The sequence below is a fragment of the Megalops cyprinoides genome, chromosome 1 (genome assembly GCF_013368585.1).
Source record: "Megalops cyprinoides isolate fMegCyp1 chromosome 1, fMegCyp1.pri, whole genome shotgun sequence".
Lineage (NCBI taxonomy): Eukaryota > Metazoa > Chordata > Actinopteri > Elopiformes > Megalopidae > Megalops > Megalops cyprinoides.
This window is the reverse complement of record NC_050583.1, coordinates 45,223,792-45,246,980: the sequence shown is the minus strand read 5'-3', so window position 1 is coordinate 45,246,980 and position 23,189 is coordinate 45,223,792. Positions and strand designations below refer to the sequence as shown.

Sequence of the window (23,189 nt, the reverse complement as noted above, 5' to 3'; positions counted from 1 at the left end):
AGACGGTGGTGTGATCAGGCGCGAGAACATGCTGCTTCAAAGCCCAAACAGCCTAGCCAATGGTTCCTACGGAAACAGACAGGACAGAAGGAAGTGCTTCACCGCTGTGTGCTTTATGGGTTGAACTTAGTTTAGTCTCTGAAAAAGTCATGTTTTTATATATTTCTATTAGTAACCTTTCACTCCTGACAGCAAAGGTGGTAATTCCCAGTCTGGATGAATCAGACACCCAGATAATCCTTCCCTAGACTTTACTTTTCAACTGTAAAAGAAGACAAAAGATGCTGCTTCCAGCACAGTGACAGGCAGCTGACATAAAGATGTGCACATATAGAAGAAATGAGCTCTCCAAGGTTTCCTCCCTTTAAACCACATCAAACGAGTGGAGGCTTGGGAGTCTCAAACAGAAGAATCCGAAAACTTACCCTCAGACCAATCACTGTCTTCGATCTGTTTCAGTGTCTAAGGAGTGAAAGAATGCCATGGAACAAGGGCATCAGTTTAAAATAACGACATCCTCTTTATCGACAGCGGATTCCTGATAAACGTGTCTGCTTATGAGGTGGTTCCACTAGAGTAAATATAATAAATTTGGCTGTATTATATATTATATATGTAGTAAAATATATAATAAAATATAATATACAGGCTATATTAATATTAATATTTGATAGAATGCAAAACGGTAATGTAACTCTACCACAATGCTGTAGGTTCATAATAATTTTTTAAAAATGCTGATTGGGTGTCACTTGTTGTTACTTGTTACACGCTAATCACGAAAAGCAATAAGAATAAGAAGAAGAAGCCTGTGCTGTCCGTCTGCCTCCCCCGACGTCCATACAAGGAGGGCAATGAAAAAATGAAGAAGAGGTTTTTTTCCTGGAGCGCAGTACTGCACGGCGCTATATAAAGGAGGATGCGCTGAAAATGCGTTGCAGGAGGCTGTGCGCGGTTCGTAGACCGGACAGTGGCGCTCCCGTGATTTTTCTCAGTCCGTGGATCCTTACCGCGTATTCTCTAAGACGTGGAGGAGCTGTGGACCATCAGTAACAGCTACAGCTAGCTACTTTTATTGGATCTTTGTAGCAAATACGTTCTTAGAAAGAATGGTTCTTGAGAGTTCCAGGAAATCATTTCTTGTGAGAGTGCTTGTGCAATTGTTATTTTTTCAATGTTAGTTTTACATCATATAAGACATATTTGGGTTTGATGCTATTTTTTTTTAACTGATCTACGGCTATTCCATTAACTGATTGCATAAATTAATTGGCATTGCTATACAGAAATTTAGTTACTTGGTAAGTGGTTTTGTTTCAGAATAAACCATTTTATGCACTTTGTCCGTTTCCTCGCCTGTAGCTGAGGAATGGATGCGTTTGTAACGACAGTAAACGGGGTTTCGTTCACCGAAGCCGCAGATATCCCGAAAGCAGACGATCCGTTTTCTGGTCCTCTCAAATCCATCGCGCCCTGGAATTACACCGTTTTGGCGTGTTTAATGTTCGTCGTCACGTCTCTCTCGCTGTCGGAAAACTTCACCGTCATGCTGGTCACCTTCAGGTTTAAACAGCTCCGACAGCCCCTCAATTACATCATCGTTAACCTGTCTATCGCGGACTTTCTGGTGTCTCTCATCGGCGGGACCATAAGTTTTCTCACCAACGCCCACGGATATTTCTTTCTGGGAAGCTGGGCTTGTGTGCTGGAGGGATTCGCGGTGACGTTTTTCGGTAAGTATAGAAATATCCCACACAAAAATTAGCGCAAATCACCTGTCAGCGCTGCATCTTTGGCCGCGCTGTGTGCAGCGGATGTCAGCAGGTGTCCGGGGTTTCGCCGGTATGTAGAGGCTATATCGGTAATGTCGCTGTGCAGAAACACACCGCGTTCCTGACTCCAGAGATAAAGAGTGTCATAGAAGTCCGGATTAAGCTACACAGCATTAATAACAACAACAATAACACAACATACGTGTTGAAGAGTAGGCTATATTACGTTCCTTGTTTATTTAGTTTTAAAAAGTGCCATGATGTAACCTACACCTTGTTTAAATGTAATTGTAGTCTTTATATTTCGTAAGTATACCGTTTAGACATTTAGGCTATGCATGCAAAAGTCAAAGAATCATTAGCCTACAGAAATACTATACAAATACAGAGTTTGTTCTATAGGCTAACTTATAAACGTCGTATTAACCCTCATTAACAATATACGGCTTAAAGACGTGGAAGAGGCTAGACGACGGAAGAATAAAGCTGGTAACTTAAAACTGCAGAAAATTATGTGCTATTTTTGTAAGTCTTTTTATTTATTTGCTGTGTGGTTGAGCGGCATTTCCCGTTTAATGCAGGTGCCTTCACTTTAATGTGCTATACTTGTTTTCCGTATTAGACTGAAAACTGTAGACTGAAAACTGGGGAAACTGTAAACATTACTGTAGTGTGCGTTTTCATCCGTATAAGGATGTACTGCTCCCACACGGTACACTCTCACAGTTACTCCGGGACAGAAACAGAGTGGTACCCAGCGTCCTCGAGGCTCCCCCCGAGCGGGAGTAATTGAGCACATGTCGGATTCAGTAGTAAATGTACTGTTGTGCACAGCGCCGCCTACAGGAGCAGTAAGGTGTAAAAAGGCAAAATCGACCCGTTTTAAGAGCAGGTATACAGGCGTAGGATATAAAGGAGTCACGTTCCCAGCACAGATAACTTGTCACAGAGCTCCTTATTACTTTAACTTTTATTTCACGGATGAAAAACTAGAACTAAATATGGTGAAATATGTCTGACTCTTGGGTGAGGATGTACTCAGTGTAAGTCTGCAGGAAGCCTGGGAAAGCAGAGTTTGATGGGCATTATTGCACCTGTCAGAGTCACAGATGTGCACAGATCTGTCAGAGAGCATATCAACAAACCAGAGCAGCAGTAACAGTGTCTTTGTTTCAGCAGCTACATCACAGTACCCATACACCGCAGTAATTACCAGCTGCATTACCTGCCCTTACCAGCACAGAACAGCGTGACATCACTGAAGACTGATTCACTGACCTTTAGGGCCTCCAGCAATGTGTCACACAGTCAATCAAGGAGCTGCAGGTTTGAACGCCTTAACTAGCAAAGCTAAAATGTGGAAATAGGTGTTAAAGTAGAATGGCTTTACAAAAAAAAAAAAAAAAAAGAGAGTACGTGGTTATATTATACTGTGTTATATTATATTACCTGGGGAAGGGGTAGTGCTGCAGGGTCATGGGGTCAGGTGATCTCTCTGCCTGCAGGTATCGTGGCTCTGTGGTCCCTGGCTATCCTGGCGTTTGAGCGCTTCTTTGTGATTTGCCGGCCGCTGAAGAAGGTTCGTCTCGGGGGAAAGCACGCTGCTCTGGGCATCCTGTTCGTCTGGACCTTCTCCTTTGTCTGGACCATCCCTCCCGTGCTGGGATGGAGCAGCTACACCGTCAGCAAGATCGGAACCACCTGCGAGCCCAACTGGTGAGTGCAGCCCTCTGCCCTGACCACACTTTCACACACACACACACCCATACACACATACACACACACACACACATGCACACACATGCACGCACGCACACACACATACACACACACACATTACGTGTTCATACATGCATAACTAGCAAAGTTTAACAGGCCAAAGGACAGGCCATTCCATCATTTTGGCTGTACTCTGGAGTGCTTCTGTGTCAAGCCTGACTTTGACCGCTTTGCTTCTCCTAACACATTCCATGAATTTATAACTCTGAGAGGGAAAAAAGACCTCCCATTGTCAGTGTGCAATGTACCTTTAACTGAAACACAGACACAAGCATGTATATATCATAGGCAGGAAGTAGAGGGTAGAGATGACTTCTTGTCTGTTTTGCAGGTATTCCACTGACTACTCTGACCACACCTACATCATCACCTTCTTCACCACCTGCTTCATTCTGCCACTGGCCGTCATCATTGGCTCCTATGCCAAACTCATGCAGAAACTGAGGAAGGTAAGTCCCTGTGAACACCTCACAGCTTCTCCATCCCTGAATGAGACCTCACAGCTGCTCTGTGACTGAGAGAGACCTCACAGTTGCTCTGTGATTGAGAGTGAGCTCACAGCTGCTCTGTGACTGAGAGAGACCTCACAGTTGCTCTGTGATTGAGAGTGAGCTCACAGCTGCTCTGTGACCCTGCAGCAGTGCATTTACGGTACAGTACAGTCACAGAAAATAGCGTTTCAGCAGGGTTCTTGCTTTTTCATGTTGTTCATCAGGAATGAGCTTGAATGAAGCTGTGATGTCAGTGCTGAATGAGCTGAGATTTCAGACACAGGAAGTAAAGGCTGGAGAAGGAGAGGATGTGCTGCTGTCAGTGGGTTAAAGGGAGAACTGTGATTATAACACACTGAAACCTAAACCAGGCCAATTTCAGAGGACAGAGTTTAAGAATGAAGATTACTGTAGTCTTCTGATATCGGTGGCACCTTAGGTGTGTGTTTGTGGCTTCATTGAGTGGTGGTTAAACTGGAACAGGTATTTAAATGTCCCCAACCATATGGCCCTTTTAGGCAACTGCCTATATTTATCATAAAGGCAGCCGCCTTGAGCAAGCGTAATTTATGAAGTCCACATTTTCTATACTGCCTGTATGTACAGTTGGATAACATCTCCTGAATCTGTTTAGGTGAAAGGATCTATCTATAAACAGTTTCTAAGCTGGGCTTCAAACCTGTAGCATGCTGGCTTCCAGGTCTGTCCTGTGAGCACTGTGAGTGTGCATGGCTGATCGAGGCTGTTCCTCTCCCAGTCTGATGGAGGCTGTTCCTCTCTCAGGCTGATGGAGGTTGTTCCTCTCCCAGGCTTTTGGAGGCTGTTCCTCTCCCAGTCTGATGGAGGCTGTTCCTCTCTCCGTCTCTGCAGGTGTCCAACACACACGGCCGGCTGGGTAATGCCAGGAAGCCAGACCGTGAGGTGGCACGCATGGTCATCGTCATGATTGTAGCCTTCATGGTGGGCTGGACTCCCTATGCTGCCTTCTCCATCACTGTCACAGCCTTTCCCACAATCCACCTGGACCCGCGGCTGGCCGCCATCCCCGCCTTCTTCTCCAAGACTGCTGCCGTCTACAACCCCATAATCTACGTCTTCATGAACAAGCAGGTACCCCCCGAGCCGCTGCTGTCTCTCACACACATGTCCACAGCTGTGTGGTCAAACCAGTGACCTGGCCAGTTCACATGTTATCTCTGTCTCTGTCCCAGCAGCTGGTTGTAGTTGGTGCTGGAGCTGTTGGACTGTTGGGCTGTTGGGCTTGGTCTGTTTCTGTCTCCCACATTCAGGCTGTGTTCTGATTAAATTCTCACTGCTGCTTACACACGTGTTATTGAGTATGGATTCTGCAGCCTCGGTCACAATCCTCTCCTCTCTGTCTGAGCACTGGAATCCCCTGACCTGTTACTGATGGCAGGGTAGGAGAGCTCATCTGGAAGAGGTAAGAACCAGCTCAGAGTCTGCTGACAGGAGGATTCCTCACAGACAGATGCGTGTCAGCATTCCAGCTTCAATAATGTAGGGGGCTGCAAGCATAACTCAGCTGGGAAAGCCGTAGTGGAGCGCAGTCGCATTTAAAAATGCATCAGTCCTGCAGCCTGCACCCACTTTCCCCATCTCTCCACCCTGAAATGGCTGGAGAACCTGCGAAATGTATCCACACGGTGAAGCGTTAATTTATGCAATCAGTCCAACTTCATCTTCAGCACTGTTTCACTCCTCATCTGTGTCAGTTCAGTGCTCTGTATCTGTAACACTTCAATGCAGTAATCATTCAGCACTGTTTCTCTTGGCTGATCTCAGTGCAGGAGAACACTGTGTGGTACAGTAGTGAGGAACAAGGCTAATAATCCAAAGATTGCTGGTTTGACTCCCTGTTGGGGCAAGGTCCATGGTACCAAACTGCCTCAGTAAATATCCAGCTGTGCAAATGGATGGCATGTAAAAATGTCAGTCCAGTCCACATCAGTCTGGCTGAGAATGAGCAAAATAGCATAACTGTAATGAGTGAGTGAGGTCAATAAAATTCACTCCATCTTACAACAGTCATACCTTACATTATCTGATATATAAGAAATGTGCTGAGGGCTAACTAGAAAGATTAAAAAAGGGAGAAAGTGTCTTTTTCTGGAGTGTTTTTATATCCATCTCCTGACAGTCTAACTTTCCTGTCACCCTGGTCTACAGATGTAATGTAATGTGAATGAATGTAATGTAAAGCCCTTTGACAGGAGAGCTGTGTGAGCTCTCCATCTGCTTTGCCAATACAAACTACAAAATGTCAAGGTGAACCTTCCCTCAACTGAAACACGTCAGACACCAAAGACATTTCTATCGGTATGCAAATCACATTGTCCAAACGACATATAAGTGATGACTAATAACGATGCTATCACTCTGACTTACATCAAACAGCCACCTGCCACCATTTAAGGTCAGCCAATCACTGAGGATGTGAGAGTCTCCTGCCTTCAAACAGCTCCTGGACTGGTGCTGAAAGTTCAGGGCGAGAGGAAGGCACAAAGCTGTAGGTCTCTGAACCTGTACACCTGAAACAAAACTCAAACCAAATCTTCTCTGTAATTCACAATATTTTCCATTCATCTTCGACATGTATTTTTAAGCATGACCATCCATTAACGAATAACTGAATATTTGCGAACTGGTTCACCAATTTTGATTTCTTGAGTTAGTGTTGTTAAACTGTAGTGAGGTCCCATGGAGAGAGGAGGTGGAAACTTCATGCAGAATCAACACACTGTGAAGATGTCCCTGGAGCTGTGACATCGCAAAGTGAGCATGACTTAAGGAGACAGTTTCCACCTCTCATGTGATGATCTGATACTCACCTTGGCCCTCTGTGATGTTTGCCCTGCACAGTTCTGTGAGTTGCTGTGTTTGACCAGCACAGCTCTGTGAGCTGATGTTTGAGCTGCACAGCTGTGTGAGTTGCTGTTTGAGCTGCACAGCTAGTGAGTGAGTTACACAGTTAGTGAGTGAGTTGCTGTGTTTGAGTTGCGCGGCTCTGTGAGCTGATGTTTGAGGTGCACGGCTCTGTGAGTACCTGGGTCTGATGTCATAGCTGTGTTTACAGCTGTGTGAGAAGCTGCAGGTTTGAAGGGGGAGCTCGTGGTCTGATGTATGTCCCTGGCTCTCCTGCTGGGTGGAGGGGGTGGGGGGGGGGTAAGTGAGGGGTCCCGCTGTGACCCCGTGAGCGCTGTGCACCTCACAGCTGAGGCCTCTGTAGCCCAGCTGCTCACACGAGCTTCGGAGAAAAGAGCAACTGGCAGCTCTGTCAGTGAAGAGGCTAATGAGAGCGTCCTGCTGCTCTGCAGCCCGGGGGCCGCGAGATGCTGCTGCTGTAACCCTGCGGAGAGCAACTGCATCATCTCACTAATAACCCTGCCATATGATACAGGCCATGGAAATGCTTTAACACTGTATATCACCGTCTGTAGCAGCACCTGGCCAGGACACCATCAGGTGGGAACTAAAAAAAAAAGTGTTTCTGGGCGTGATTTCCAACTGACAGCAGTAGCAGCTTGTGAGTGTCTCGGGTGGCATATAGTGTTTCAGTAGAACACCAGCTCATCCTGACTGACAGCATTGATAACTGTTCTAGGACATTCTCAGTGATCATGTTACCCACAGTCCACACACAATTCTCTCTGACCGCAGTGACCATGGTCCACACCCTATTCTTTCTGACCACAGTGACCGCAGTCCACACCCCATTCTCTCTGACCACAATGACCGCAGTGACCATGGTCCACACCCCGTTCTACCTGACCGCAGTGACCACAGGCCACACCCCGTTCTCTCTGGCAACAGTGACTGCAGTCCACACCCCGTTCTATCTGACCGCAGACCACACCCCATTTTCTCTGACCTCAGTGACCGCAGTGACCGCAGTGACCACAGTGACTGCAGTCCACACCCCATTTTAACTGATAGCATTATTAGCAGTGCATATCTCACTCAGACAATGACAGGGCTTCACATTGCAGGAAATAGAGATTTTTACGGAAATGAAAACCCAGCCTCTCTCTGACATTTTCTGGTTGAATCGGGGTCAGAGCGTCAGCAGATGGCCTCAGTGCAGACACACACAGCCCTCATGCCCTCGCCCTTTCTCCGGCCGCTGTGAACTGGAGCCTCCTATTCTGTGCCCTACATGGGAAAGTGTTGCTTTTCTGCTTCATAAACTCTTTAATCAGTATGTCGAATACAAACATAATTCCATAACCAGCAGGGATGTAGTTATGATCATAGACAGTTTCAGACAAGCTTCCCTTTGATGATTCATCAGAGTGGTAGCACTGTTTAAACAAGTGCATAAAGCTGCTTGTTTTCATTTTTACTTCAAGCAGTGAATGGTAAGACAGTAACATCAATAACAAATGGTGACACAGCCAAAATTGATGTTCCAGGACATAATTTAAACATTGGATTTGAAGTAGAAATATGCTGTGAGGTGGACTGACCTGGGCAGTTTGCTAAGACTAATTAGTCCAGCTGGCCCTCAGGTGTGTGTGTGTGTGAGAGGAGTCTGTCTGTCAGTCTGTCTGTCTGTCAGGGCAGCCAGGTAGGCAGAGATGCCACCTGGTTAAAAAGCTGCACTTTGTCTTTATTGCTGTGCTGGTGCAGCAGGTTGCTGTGTTTTGATGTGAAATGTACTGCACTGTGGAATGGTTTGAAAATATATCAAGCATGTTGCACTGGTGTTAGTAACTTTCCTGTGTTTGATTAATATCTGTGTCGGAAAATATCCAGGCGCACAGGTGTGTGGATGCCCCTTACCTGTCAACCTGACCCTGTAACCTCTGACCTCTGACCTGTGTCCAGTTCAGGAAGTGCTTGATCCAGATGTTCAAAGGGAATGGCACAGCGTTGGAGTCGACCCTGAAGCAGACGTCTGACCGCGGGGCCGCCACTGCGGAGAGTCATGTGGGAGAGATGTCCACCATTGCTGCCCGAATCCCTCTGTCCAGCTATGCAGCTGAGAGGACAGAGGAGGAGTCCAGTGACTTCTGCTCGCCCTCCTCCCCACCTGTCCCTGAAAACAAGATCTGCCCCATGTAGGGGAACACCGACCCCCAATCCCACCCCCTGCACCTCCCCGAAAATGAAGCCTGTCCCATGTCAGGCACCACCTCCCTGCCCTGTCCAGAGGAAGCATCTCTCTACCGATCAGCTATTCACCTGCTGATGAGGGAGAGAGACAGAAGGGGAAGGGTTCCTGGAATTATGGGATGTCGACAGACGGAGAGGTGATGCACTGTTATAGTTTCATAGAGAAGCGGATACGTTTTCCATTCAAAAATCTGTAGCCATAACAACACACATAAGAGAAAACATTTTTGCTGCAATGTTATTAGCCCTATTATTCTCCCAAACTGTGCGATTGTTGCATTACAGAATGCTTTAAAACTGGGATCCAGAGAGAGTCCCTGGCTCCTCTGGGGGGGCGTCCTGCTTCATCCTGAACCCCCCCCCCAGGGTTCGGGCTCTCTGTGCAGGTCAGCCCCAGCCACAGCTCACCTGGGGGGGCAGCCTACACCTATATCCCCTTGTCCCACAGCGATCACAGTATGAAACCCATAACTCCATGGATTCAGTATTAAATAATAATGTGGTCCGCTTTTAAATTTGTCTTCCTAAGTGTGCTGTAATCGTTCCCGTCTGTGTTTTCTGACTGTCTGTGTTTTAGTGCAGCTAGATGTTTTTAATTCTTCTTAAAAACTGCATAGGAACTACATCACACAGGGCCAGACATTCCTGCTCTGGAGAGCAGGAAGCAGATGCATTAGAGAAGAGCAGCAGCTTCTGACATGAAAAGCAATATCTTTACAGAATAACACTGTGTTTATCCCGTGAGCTCAGCCGATGTGGCTCCACCTTGTGCTAATATGATCCATCGTATTCTCTGAAATGTGTTCATGAGTCATGTCTACAGAATGTTTTTCTGTTCTTGAACAGAGAGATAGAGTTGTAGTCTATCTCAGATATTAAACAATACCTTCGGATGGGATTGATATGATCTGAATATCACTGTTTATTGAGGCACTGACAACTGTCCGACTGCTGTCTGACTGCTGCTGATCTTCCTGCTTGGTACGTTAGTTTCACAGTAAAGCACACAGTGTTTCTATAGTCAATCAGCGCATATTCCTGTGTTATGAGTTCTGTGAGCACCAAATAGTCTGAGATGGGAGATCTCAGCAGCATGACTCTTTCTGGGAGTGATAACTGTCTAATTTGGATTATACTACACAGCTATATGAACGCCTGTCTAAAAGCATGTCTCACACCCCCCCCCCCCCGCACCCCACCCCCCATGAGCCGCCTGCACCTAAAGAAGGAAGCATCTGAAATACCATCTCTCTGATGCCCCATAAGGAGACCAGTTTGGGCCGGTTTTTGCAAAGGTCAGGCGGCTAGTGTCCGTGGGGCAGGGTCCATGGGGTGGGACTGTGGCAAAGACTGCTGATTGGCTGCAGACTTAATATTCCAGTCCAGGAGACCTTTTTGGATTGGTTTATTATGCATTAGATGCATTGGCTACGACATTTTCGTAAATGAAGGAGAAGAAGTACTCAGAGCATGTCGTTCTCTGTAAGGTCATATGAGTCCTTTTCTCCAGCTCATCCAAATGTAGTGTCTCCTTCCATGGTTTTGTTATGTCTGTATGTTAAATTTGCACTCAGACTAATAATTGTCAATGTATTTATGCACTGCATGTTTAAGAATGCATTTCCAATGTTCACTTGTCACGCGTCTCTTTTGTAGTTGGTGGCCATTAGGATTTATAGATCAGACCTCTGAAGGAATTACACTCATTGCAAATGTCTGTATTTCCATGGGAATAAAATGTATTTTTTGAAACCAGTTCAGAATTTCCGGAATATTTGTGATGTAATATAACTATAAATGTTTCTGCATCCTGTGAGCAGATAGAAGAGTTCTATGAGGGCAGATATTACACGTGCATCATCGTTTTAAGAAGGTTACTGTGAGATGTTTGATGTTTGATTGACGTTCTTCGGCACACACCTGCAGGAGCACACCTGTTTGGATGCACCTGCAGGTACACACAACACATGATTTAGGTTCAGGTTCCTGTGGAATGTGAAGAGCCTGTCAATTGTGCCTGTTCCAGAGGAAACTCCGTCTCTGATCATGAATGTGACCTAATCCAGCCATCACAAACATGCCGTGAGAGGGTGCTGGGGTCAGTGTGTGCCAGACACCGATGGCCTAAAGTAACAGCAGCCTTTTCACAACCACAGAGGCAGGTCACACGTCATGAGTCCAAAGGCTGCTGACAATCCCAGGGCCTGCAGTAAAGGTTAAAACGATGAGAGCACAGAATAATTCACGCTAGCAGAACTCCTCCTGTGGACGGATTACAGGATTATCATGCTGAGAACACTGACACCTTTTATTCTCAGTTATTTCAAACAATTTCTGTCACCTATAAGCAGAGCCAGAGGGAAGAAAGTGGGGTTTGGTAAAACAGCCAGGCTGAACAGGTGTGTGCGTTGGACAGAAGGTCAGCACACGTATGCAGTGCTGGGACACAGATAACATGGGCATGACCCATGTCTCACTGTGAAAATATTAATATTTTATCTTTCTGCTGCTCCACATGGACTCGTGCAGGAGAATGGATAGGTACTGGTCAGGCTGTGTTAGCGTAGTTGTTTTGGGTGCATGTGGGGAATTTGACCCATGGAGACTGCAGACTCTACCACATCTCACAGCGTCCTCAGTGTGTAGGATGAGAGCATCTGATAGGATGAAAAATAATATCAAACTAAGCTCTCTCTCCCTCTGCCTCATTTCAATTTCAATTTGAACTGTATGCACAGAACATACGGTAAGATTTACACACTGTATGTGCAAATATTTCTGTAATTATTCACATTGCATACAGTTCCCCTCCATATTTATGTATTTTTATTTACTTATCATATTTATTATATATGAATAAAAGACATGTTACAAAAAAATTTAAATAGTGTATAATTTTTTCCTACTTTTGAAAGATGTTATATTTGAAAGGCGGATAATTCAATGCTGCCACACACTCAGCATTCTTTAAAAAATAATAGTTTGGATTTTACATGCACTAAAGTGCTCCTAAATTGGTTTGCCTGTCCTCATGAAATCCCCTTTAAACTGAAGTGTGAGGGTTCATTCATGTGCAGAATGAGGCAGGCAGCTTTCATGGTAGCTGGGTGATTCAGTATCTGGAGATTAAAAAAAACATACTGTGACTCATTAATAATGTGCACATCTGTTGGATGATAACGTTGAACAAATGTTAAACTGATGTTGCGATCTGTACATCTCTCCAGTGACGGGAGTTACATCTGAGATGCGTGCATGGTACCCAGTCCTGCTTTCTTGTTCTGCTGTTGTGTGTCAAATTTTCCAGGAAATAGTGACATCGCTCTGCTGAAGGTGTTCTGCGGGAGATGGGTGGCACCGCGACGGGGAGCTGGAAAGGTTAAAACGCCGACAATCCCCGATTCTGATCTCTTTTCCTGGAATGCAGGCGAGGCGAGGAGAGGGGAGCTGGTCCCTGTCGGCTAGGGAACAGGAATGTGGAGTCAGGAGAAGGAGTGAAGGAAGGGGAGTGAGGAAGGAGGACCAGGAGGGCCAGTTATGAGGGCTCAGCCATGTGTCTGACCTATTATTCTATATATGATTTATTTAAATCATCTCTGCAAAGTCAGGACTGTGACAGTATACCATGCAATATTTAACTTTCAGTGCTTAGTAATGATCCTTTCAAAGACAGGAGCACAGCAGGTATCACAGAGACCAGCCAATCACGTTTTTATCGACCAATGTGTTACAGACAAGCCTGCTCAATGTCTACGCTGCTCAGCTGGGTTTGTGGGACACTCTGTTCTCATCTCAGCCATTGTGAAAATATGTTCAGAGGTATCCTGCAGAAACAGGTCCATTAAGGCGCTGCTTTTCAGTTAGAGCTGAGCCCACATTGTGTGCAGAGAAATGTAGACTAAAGTTTTCTCATCATGTCTTCTAAACATTTATAAATATCAGGGTAGTGGAATCAGACTGTAGATTTACAGAGATTGGAGTGAAATCACAGGTTTGCAGGTTTACTGTCTGAGCTAGATGGCTGTGCTGGGGTCAGCAGGCAGGGGAGTGTACAGGAGTGAATGTTTGAATGGTGAATGGATGAAGGTATGGCTACAGTGCAGTGTTTCCTGCCTTCACCTCTTTCATGATCCCACTAAAACAAAGGAAATAACTTTTCACCAACCTATGACTGGGTGCTGTAGCCGAACAGTCAGTGATGCCACGGTATGGCACGTATGACATACGGTCATGATGGTGTCGGTACGGTGATTACACACTCAATCTTAAATATTAAAATATAAAAAATAGGAAGTGCTCTGTTTTGCAAAGACCGAGCGGACCGTATTTGCTGCTGTCTGTGCCGAGCTCTCGCTGTTCACTGCCACAGAGATGATCCCCATAAAATACCACCCCCCCTCCCCCCCCCCCCTCCTGCCACCCTGCAGGTCCAGCAGGAAGAATACTAAAGTGTGGGCCATTTATATTTAGTAAAGGTCACAGATACCAGTCCATGTTTGAAGCAGAAAGCTTAGCTTTCCTTCCTTATTTTACATATCTACGTCTCACCGTGAATGACCCAGGCAGCTCCACTGTCTGCCCCATATTCACCCTGTTCCGGAAACACAACCCCTGGAGGCTAACAGCGCCCCCTGTGGCCCTGGAGTGGTGAGTGCACTCTGAGCCCTGAACGGACCGTGTCTGATGAGACCAATGCATAGATGGGCCTCTTAGGGGGGTGTGCTCACAGTGAGGGGTCTGATACGCCAGGAAACTGTGGCTGCCCTGCTTTTAAATTTGTCGCATATAGCTACAGTTCAGTGATCCGTAAAATCACTGCAATTTGAAGCAAAGCACCATGACAGAGAAAAAAACAGTTGCATTTAATTTAGACTTCCTGAGAGGCAAGCTAGCTGACAGTAAAAAATAAAATGCATTTTCAGTTCTGAGAATGCACGAGGACAAGGCAAGGATTCTACATTAATCTAACCTGTGCAGTTTATTTATCATTCAAAAATTCTATCATAGATGTTTACTATATATTAATCATAGCATTAAGCGTCCTTTCTCAGTTGAGATATTGAAGTATGTCAAAAAATCTGTATGTGGAAATTCTCATAGTATTCATGGAGTACAGTAACACTAAATTAATGGTTGCACTAGCGCAAAAACCTTGTAAACCCTCTGTCATATGGGAGACCCCTGTAGGGAGACGTACAGGAGAGTCAAGTCAAGAGTCAAGAGAGAGTTTATTGTCAGCCTATCCATATGCAAATATACAGTAGGGTTGAAATAACATTTCCCTGGGTCCCTTGGTGCTACATTCAATCAATCAATTGAATGAATACACAAGACAATAAATAGATAATAACAATACAATAAATAGACAAAATAACAAGCCATGTAATTGTAAAAGTGGCAGTGGCAGGCAGATAAGTGGTGTGAGGCTACAAATGACCTTGTTAAACACAATGGATGCTCACTCTTCCATGTGGCTTTGGGAGCAGAGGCAGTGTTAGGATGGAGGTGATGGGCTGCAGGGGTCAGAGGTCATGCTGGATCGATACCCAGAGTGTCTCTGTAGGACCTGTTGTGTCAAACAGCTGCAGTGAAGCTGATCACTCTTACAGCCTCCACACATCTACCACTGTGCTCAGAGACGCTGACACACTTACATGCACTTACACATATATATATACACACACACACGCACACACGCACATATAAATACACTCATACACGCACACACAAACACATACACGCACACACACACACACACACACACTTACAGAGTACACACAGCATGTTGGCAAGCACATGATTTATTTTATCTGATTGTTGTACTTATTTATATAATCCTTATTATTATTAGCATATGCTGAGAGATGGCTTTACTGTAAGTGGGAATTCTTTATCTACATAAGGAAAAAGCCTTCATTGTGTATACTGAGCACGCGTGACTATATAACCGTGATGGGTTTCTTCCAACAGATTCCTGGAGGAAGAATCTTGCCTTTACCTGCTCATCACTGAATGCAATAAATGCAGTGATTACAGTGTTTTTTCTGAGAATAGCTCTCCCCATGCCGTGACATACTCAAATGAAGCTGTCATAAATAGCGCAGCGTAGCGTGTCTGTTTTCATATGGCTTCAGATCTCATACCTTCCGCCATCTGTTTGGAGTTAGCCAGCAGTCCCTACAGCATTAGCTGCAGGTTTCTGTAGCATTAGTTGGACGTATCCATAGCATTATCTGGACATTTTTTTGGCATTAGTTATTACTGTTTGCAGCAATAGCTTTCCTTGGCATCTTTAGGGTCCATTCAGGTTCCTAACTGAAATGAACATAGAATATCTACAACTCTCCAGTTTACCCGTACATACTATAAATACAATCCTAACTGAACTAAGCATAGAATACCTGCAACTCTCCACTCACCCCCATAATATGAAATACAGACCCTGACATAGACTCTTTGACATGCATTTCAAACACTTTTCATGCACATATGTTTGCTGAAACAAGTTGAGTTTGTATGAATATTTAAAATGGGCATACTTGAACACTAAATGCATATGGCAGCAGAGTCATGTTTCAATTTCCCAGAGTCAGGGAATAATTTTCCAGTTTTTTGCCAGTGGGCCTATTGTCTTATGTTTTCTTATTTCCTCTAGAAAAAACACTGCCATTTGTACAGCACATTGTGAAAATCTGAAGTGTTAAAATGCAGTATAACAAATAAATTTCATTTGACTTGATTCTGAATTATAGTCCTAAAGACTTATTTTCTGACTGATAAAAGTATTTTATTTTGAAATCCTTAGAACCTGGTGATGGTCATCATCTCAACATTTATGACATCTTTCTAAGGGATTTTTTATGAATGTATAGCATCATCTTGATTTGTTTTTTCTAATTAAAATTGAAAAGAATAATTGAAAATCATTTGTGTCCACAAACTCACAGCTGAGAGGACCAGGCAGGTAACTGTCACAGGGAAACTCTGTCAAAACACGAACACACCCAACACAGTAGTCTGTGCGGGATGCTCACTGAGAGGGGGATTCTGCACTGACTCTGAGGGGTGTTTGCTGAGGGGGATTCTGCACTGACTCTGAGGGGTGTTTGCTGAGGGGGATTCTGTGCTGACTCTGTGTTTGCAGGTGGAGGCAGTCTAACAGCTAATGCAGAGGGACAGGAGAAGCTCCATTACAGATGACCCAGGAGCCACACTCTAGCATCAATCATTTGTCTGACACCGCTCCACAAGGAAAAATAAGTCAGCTGCAATAAATCATGGGTTTATAATTCATATTTTGGGGTAGTTATAGAGGCCCATGTGAGTTACCATTGTCCTCTGTTGTGCCAGAAGAGGCTTTTTTAGCTTACTGCCTCAAAGCATACACAGGAAACAGTACAGAGCTTAAATAAATGATACAGAAACCTTGTACATTTTACATAGAATAACCACAGAGGATTCAAAGATTTTATCATACTGGTTAAATATTACGCAAAGATAACAGGTTGTAACAGTTCCACAGTTAGAAAGCTGTAATGTTGGATAATATTGGATAAATGTATTTTTAAAGATAAAAAATTTGGTTCCTAGAGACAGAATATGCTTTTCTGTAAACACAATTTGCCCAAAATAGTAAAATAATTATCTGAAGTGGTCCCAGTGATGCTTTCGGCTCCTTCTCTGTCAGATTTACCCATCCCACACAGAGCTGAACATTCAAAACCACATCATTTGCCATGTGTATGCTGTCCAATGCCAGACATTATTTTACACTTAAATAATAGATGAATTTCCAGCACACACAAAATGAGGCCCATTGAAGTTTTAATTTAGTTTTTAATTGAATTTTTAGTACCAGTGCTCAAAAACCTAAGGATGTGTTTTGGGAACAATTATTTGGAAATAGAGCAAACACGTACAGGCAGTGTAATTAGGACATCAGTGTTCAGTTAAAGCATCTCCTAATGGTGGTTAGTTGGTGATTTGGAATATTTTGAGCAGAGATGTTTATGTCTTAGGGAGATATATTTTTAATTGTCATATTTTGAATACACAATAATATGTGTTAATTGGTGGATTGAGTATACCTGGTGCTGATCTCCAGGTGATGTCAAGGTAAAGTCAGCTCTGGAACTCAAACAGACAGGTGGGGGAGGGGGAGTCACTGGGAGCTCACTACTCGCTGATTGCCTGGGTCAGGCGAACAGCACTGCTGGTTTGTGATAGATGGACCCCATGGGGACAGCCATGTAGAGACGGGTGTTTCTCTGTGTGTGATCAGTCTCAGAGAGCACCGTGGGGAAATCCGAGTCTATAAGCGCCCCACACCAGCGCTGGGTCAGTCGGGCTGGCCTTGAATCCTAAAGAACAACACCAGAGCTGCTGTGAGACCCCATAAATCTGCCTGCCACTTTCATGGTTCATTCTGGGAGCACAGAAAAGGGAGTAATCTCAGAGAGGAACAGCTTTAAGCCTGAACACCAGGTTTAACACTGTCCCTTCTCTTTAGAAACAAGTGTGAAAATAGCTCTCTGAGGTCCACTGTCAGACGCCCTCCACAACATGCCTTACACACTAATAACATTATCCACTTACAACAGCTTACACACTAATGGAAGACGATACACTTTAACAGCTATTTGGCACTAACTGAAGACCATCTTCTGTTAACAGTTTATTTTTGTGGGGATAAAAAATGTCCTACCATTACAGTCCATGGTGTCCTCCACTTTTGCCCACAGAACCTTCAGTGGGATATTCCAGCTGAGTTTCTGTCTTTTCACCTTTCAATGTCTACCTCACTAGTGAGGTAGACATTGAAAGACTCACACTGCAGGATCTTGATGTCCAGAAAAACTCACACTGCATGATCTTGACCACATGACAACCATAAACAGATATGGGTCTGGTTTGGGGGCGTGCAGGCTGTGTGAGGGTCTTTGCTGCTGATATCCTAAAGATCTCCTCTCAAATGAATATATATTTGTATGATCTTTCTTTGCATTGTTATTATGATTTTATTTTGTGACATATACCCGATTGAGAGTGAGGTATGTCTCACCTATTACAGCAGCTGGATGAAAACTGTCCTATCCAATAGATCACAAGGCTGAAAACAATTAGAAAAATCACTCAGCAGAAACGTTTATACGAGTCTTTTGCTTCAAATTTTAACACAAGTTAAATTATAAATGTGTTGTGAGTGGTGTTTATGAAATATTCAATATTGATGTAAAGAAAAAGTGTTTCCACTGTCTGCAGAGGAAAACAGAGCTGATCTGGCTAACAGGTTGGCTAAAAAAATGCACATTCTGTAAATGAAATGCATCTACACATCACTCAACAGTGGGCGTCCTTTTCAATACAGCATATATATATCCTTCCTTTCCTGGATAGAAGAGAATGAGGACAAATCCTCCAGTTCCTAAGACGACATTAAATACACAATCAGACATATATCTTCACTGGATCACACCTCCCTGTGTAGTCACCATTAGTGCTTCAGAACATTTCTTTGTCAAACCTGTAATACAAATATACTGATGAACGTAAGGGTTGTAAGTTCAGAAATTATTTATTATTAAAATGTAGCTGTTTGCTCTATAAAGGGAAATTTTATTCATAAGCTGTGAGCAGCAGAGTTCTAGAGAAAGTGCAGAACATCCTGGAGGTTCAGAACATCCCTCTTTGGAAGCCATCGTCCTCTTTCAAGGTATAAAAACAGTAGAACTGAGAAATTATTTGTGCCAAACGCACTCGTCTTTGTGAATAAGTCACAAACCCAGCCTGTGGAGGTATCCAGGGTTTTGGCTGATATATTGCTTTAGAAAATAGCGCTCATGAGGCTCTTTTTCATTTGCTGTTCTTGTTTTCGTAAAAGACATTTTTAAATGTATTATTATTTAATAATCATGGATCTAGACATTGGGTTAACCCCCCCTCTCCCCAACTCACAAAAGTCTCACCCCGTCAGAAAAGCTTCACTACAATCAGAAACCCTTCAGCTCTGTCAGTAAAGTCTCGTGACTGTTAGGAAAGTTTCACTGACATCTGAAAAGTCTCACTTCTGTTAGCATAATGCCCCCTTTCAGAGGAGTCTCACCTTGTCAGAGGACTGAAGCAGCAAGACGGACTGGAGAGCATCCTTCAGGGCCCAGTCTGAAGTCACAGCATTAATCACAGAGAGATCTATGCTAAAATGTACAAGGTCTTTTCATCAAAACACACAAACTTCTGCGGCACTTTCTGATTCTGTTGTAAAAGTACATTGGATGAAAAGCTATGCAGCCCGTGGTACAGGCAAATGAAAAGTAATCATATTCATAGTATGTACATTTAAAACGCAAGAGGGTGAACAAAAACACATAAATCCAGATGAAACTGACACACTGCAGCCTTCATTTGGATTCGCTCACCTTTGTTCTGTTCCTCCGCATTTCTGTGGAAAATAACTGGGATTCATCTGGGCATGATTAGGCTGTAATCCCCAAGGCCTCCGCAGGGGGCACCAGAACGCTCATCCACACAAAACAAATGGAAAAGCATCTGAAACAGCAGCATTGTTAATCTCAGCAATCACACTACTGTCTGCGTGGGAATACATTTGAAAATGATCAGACTTGCGGAGCATCTGTCCTTGATTTTTTCCATAAAAGTAGACATTGTTTTGAATTATAGTATCTTATTGTTCATCATCCTTAATCAACACACCCAAGTATCTTTTGTATATAAATACACATATTATTCCTTTTAACAGGTGCTTTCATTGACTCCCGTCAAAGGGCTGTGAGATGCTAAGACAGGTCACCTGCTGATCCAGACCAAAGTGATCTGATCCAAAGCGAATCTCCTTGCAGGACCTGTGCATTTCTGCGGTGTGTTTGGGTTTGTGCTGCATTTGACTCGTCTGGCCTGACACACTGCAGTCGTCTGTTTGCTCTCTTTCACTCATTGCTGTTGGGGGGTTTGTGAGGAGTGAAGCTGAGGTCGACAGGCCCTCCAGAGCTCCCTCCAGGGTTTGACAGCACTTGCTCTTTGACAGCACAGCAGGGGTTTCTTCCAGTGGTTTCTCTTGCAGAAATGATTGAAACTTAGGGATCCGCTCATACTAGTTTTTATAATGCTTCCCCACAAAAGAGGAAACTATGAACCTGATCGAGGGGTTGGCTTTTTCAGTAAGGTTCTATCATGGTCCGGATTGTGTGGTTTACACTTTTGGTAAGGTTCGATCATGGTCTTTGGATTGTGGTCTTGATTCTGTGGTTGGCTCTGTTGGTAAGGTTAGCTTGTGGATGATAATTCTGATGTGTGATGTGTTATCCCTCAGGTCTTGCTGAGGTTGGCAAGTACTGTGAACTGGACCAGCTGATGTGCATATCCTGGAAGTAGCTCATAGCCATGGCCTTGATGTTGTCTGGGATGTAGAAGCAATCTAGCGTGAAGGCAATGAGCTGGTGTGGTACTGACCCATATGCATTGGCCAGGTCTAGCTATACAATGTGCAGATCTTTTTTCTCCCTCTTAGCTGTCTGGATCTGTTCCCAAATCATTGAGGGATGCTCCACGCAGCCTGGGAAACCAGGGACCCCAGCCTTCTGGCAGCTGGTATCGATATAACCATTCTCCATCATCATCATCAAGTGATCATCCTTCTTGCCATCACAGAGAAGAAAATCTTCCCCTCAACATTCAGTAGGGCTATGCTGCTGAATTGGTCGAAAGTCTTGGAGTTCTGCTCTTTGGAAATGGAGACTGCCACTGCCCTTTGCCACTCAAATGGAATGCTCAGCTTGATCCAGGCAATTCTCATGAGGGCCCATAGGAGCTTTAGCACTCTTGGGCAGTTCTTGTACAACGTGTATGGAATTCTGTTTGATCCTGGTGCTGATGCTGATCTTGGCCACAGGATCACCTGCCTGACCTCGCTGAGTTTGGGGGGTGATGCGTCGAACAGCAGCAGTGTGGGGTGGTGGTAAGGAGTAGCAGTGTTGTGTAGTGGTAAGGAGTAGCAGTGTGGTGTAGTAGTAAGAAGCAGCAGTGTGGTGTAGCAGCAAGGAGCAGCGGTGTGATGTAGTGTTAAGGAGCAGCAGTGTGGTGTAGTGGTAAGGAGTAGGGCAGCAGTATAGTGTAGTGGTAAGGAACAGCAGTGTGGTGTTGTGGTAAGGAGTAGCAGTGTGATGTAGCAGTAAGGAGTAGCAGTGTAGTGTAGTGGTAAGGAGCAGCAGTGTGGTGTAGTGGTAAGGAGTAGCAGTGTGATGTAGCAGTAAGGAGTAGCAGTGTAGTGTAGTGGTAAGGAGCAGCAGTGTGGTGTAGTGGTAAGAAGCAAGGCAGCAGTGTGGTGTAGTGGTAAGGAGTAGGGCAGTGTAGTGGTAAGGAGCAGCAGTGTGATGTAGCAGTAAGGGGTAGCAGTGTGGTGTAGCAGTAAGGAGCAGCAGTGTCGTGTAGTGATAAGGAGCAGCAGTGTGGTGTAGTGGTAAGGAGCAGGGCTTGTTGCTTAATGGTTGCTGGTTTGACTCCCAGTTGGGCCGCTATTATTGTACCCTTTGGTAAAGTACAACCTTTAGCTGTGTAAAATTCTTTTACTGGATATTAATTGGAATCTTAGCTTGTACAATGATGCACAGTCATAAGAGGAATCCCTTGAAACCACACACACACACACACACACACAAACAGTAAATGAGATATGCATTTTTGCTGCCCCTCCATGTAAGATGAAAGAGGGAGATAAATATAATTTCAGACAGAAATAGGAATGTTGTTGCATGTTATGTAATTGATGGAAAAAGCTAAATAATTGAAACAGAGCTGTGAGGGAGAGACTGCGCTCTTTGGCTCTTATCTTCACTCCCAGGTTAATTCGGCACTTTGAAGGCCTTTCTTTAATCTCTGCACCTGAGCCAGCCTTTGACTCGTCACTTTCAACAACAACAAACACCCTGCGGAGGGAGGGCTGCAGTCTGGAAATCATTTAAATATGATCTTCAGCATCGGCCACACCACTGCACTTAATGACATTTCAGCTGCAACGGCCCCACTACAAACTTTGCATTCATGCTCTCAGTGGTGTGCACCCGAGGGCTACTCGCTCTGAAAAGACTGCTTCTCTGTGAGTATCAGTGAGTCCAACAAACAATTTCACCAAACAGAGGAGCAAGCCCAAATTAAAATAGACATGGAGAGTCATTCAAATAAAATATTAACTTCATTTAAATTAGCAGAGCTATGTAAACTTTGCAAAAGCATTTCAACTCACAGAATATTTAAACTGTGCTTTTGCAATGCGGCTTTGATAAAATCTGTTTAGAAATGTTAGAACTGGATGCATCCAGCCTTCATGCTTATATAAAAATGAGTGAAACATTCAAAGTTCAGAATTCCAAGTTAGGGCATTTAAAGAATTCTTTTTTTTAGCTAGCCAGCACTATTTGTTAGAGTTAGTGAAGAGTGTTATTATGAGAGTTAGGAGTGTTATTGTGGGAATTAGATAGAAGGAGTGTTATTGTGAGAGTTAGCAAAGATGTTTAGCTCCAGTCCTGGAGGGCTGAAGTCCAGCTGCCTTTAATCAGAATACTCTCTCACACACTTCGTTACAGCTGTGTAGAGTTGTAAGTGATTAGAGTTGTAACACGTTAAGATGCTAGATTATATCAAAATAACAAGAAGTATCTTCCAAATTTCCATTTTCACCATGAACCTTCTAAACCATTTCCAGACTGAAACCCTTCAAATATCGAAGTCATTTCAGGAGTAAAATATGACCTGGGGAATCCAGCCACATAATATTGAAGACACCTGAAAAGCTATTCTCACCGGTTCAGCACAGAGGGATTCCAAACTCTGCACTATAGAGGGTTTTATTTGATACTGCATGTGTTTTTATTACAGGGTTATTTGAGTACAGTATATGGATTTTGTGGTTTTATTTGATTTGTGTTTTTATGAAGAGTTAAAGTCACTACAGTAGAGGGATTTATGTGCTGTGTTTCCTAAGGGGTAAGAAGTCATTGTACAC

At 44.1% G+C, this 23,189-nt stretch overlaps 1 protein-coding gene across 1 annotated transcript; it reads left to right on the top strand.

Annotated features, from left to right (window-relative positions):
* The first annotated feature begins 1,369 nt into the window (after window positions 1–1,369).
* Window positions 1,370–9,124, top strand: valopb (vertebrate ancient long opsin b). The gene is made up of 5 exons (XM_036531566.1): window positions 1,370–1,733; window positions 3,278–3,488; window positions 3,883–4,000; window positions 4,913–5,152; window positions 8,888–9,124. The coding sequence occupies exons 1-5, from the start codon at window positions 1,370–1,372 to the stop codon at window positions 9,122–9,124; spliced, it is 1,170 nt and encodes a 389-aa protein (XP_036387459.1).
* The last annotated feature ends 14,065 nt before the right edge of the window (window positions 9,125–23,189 follow it).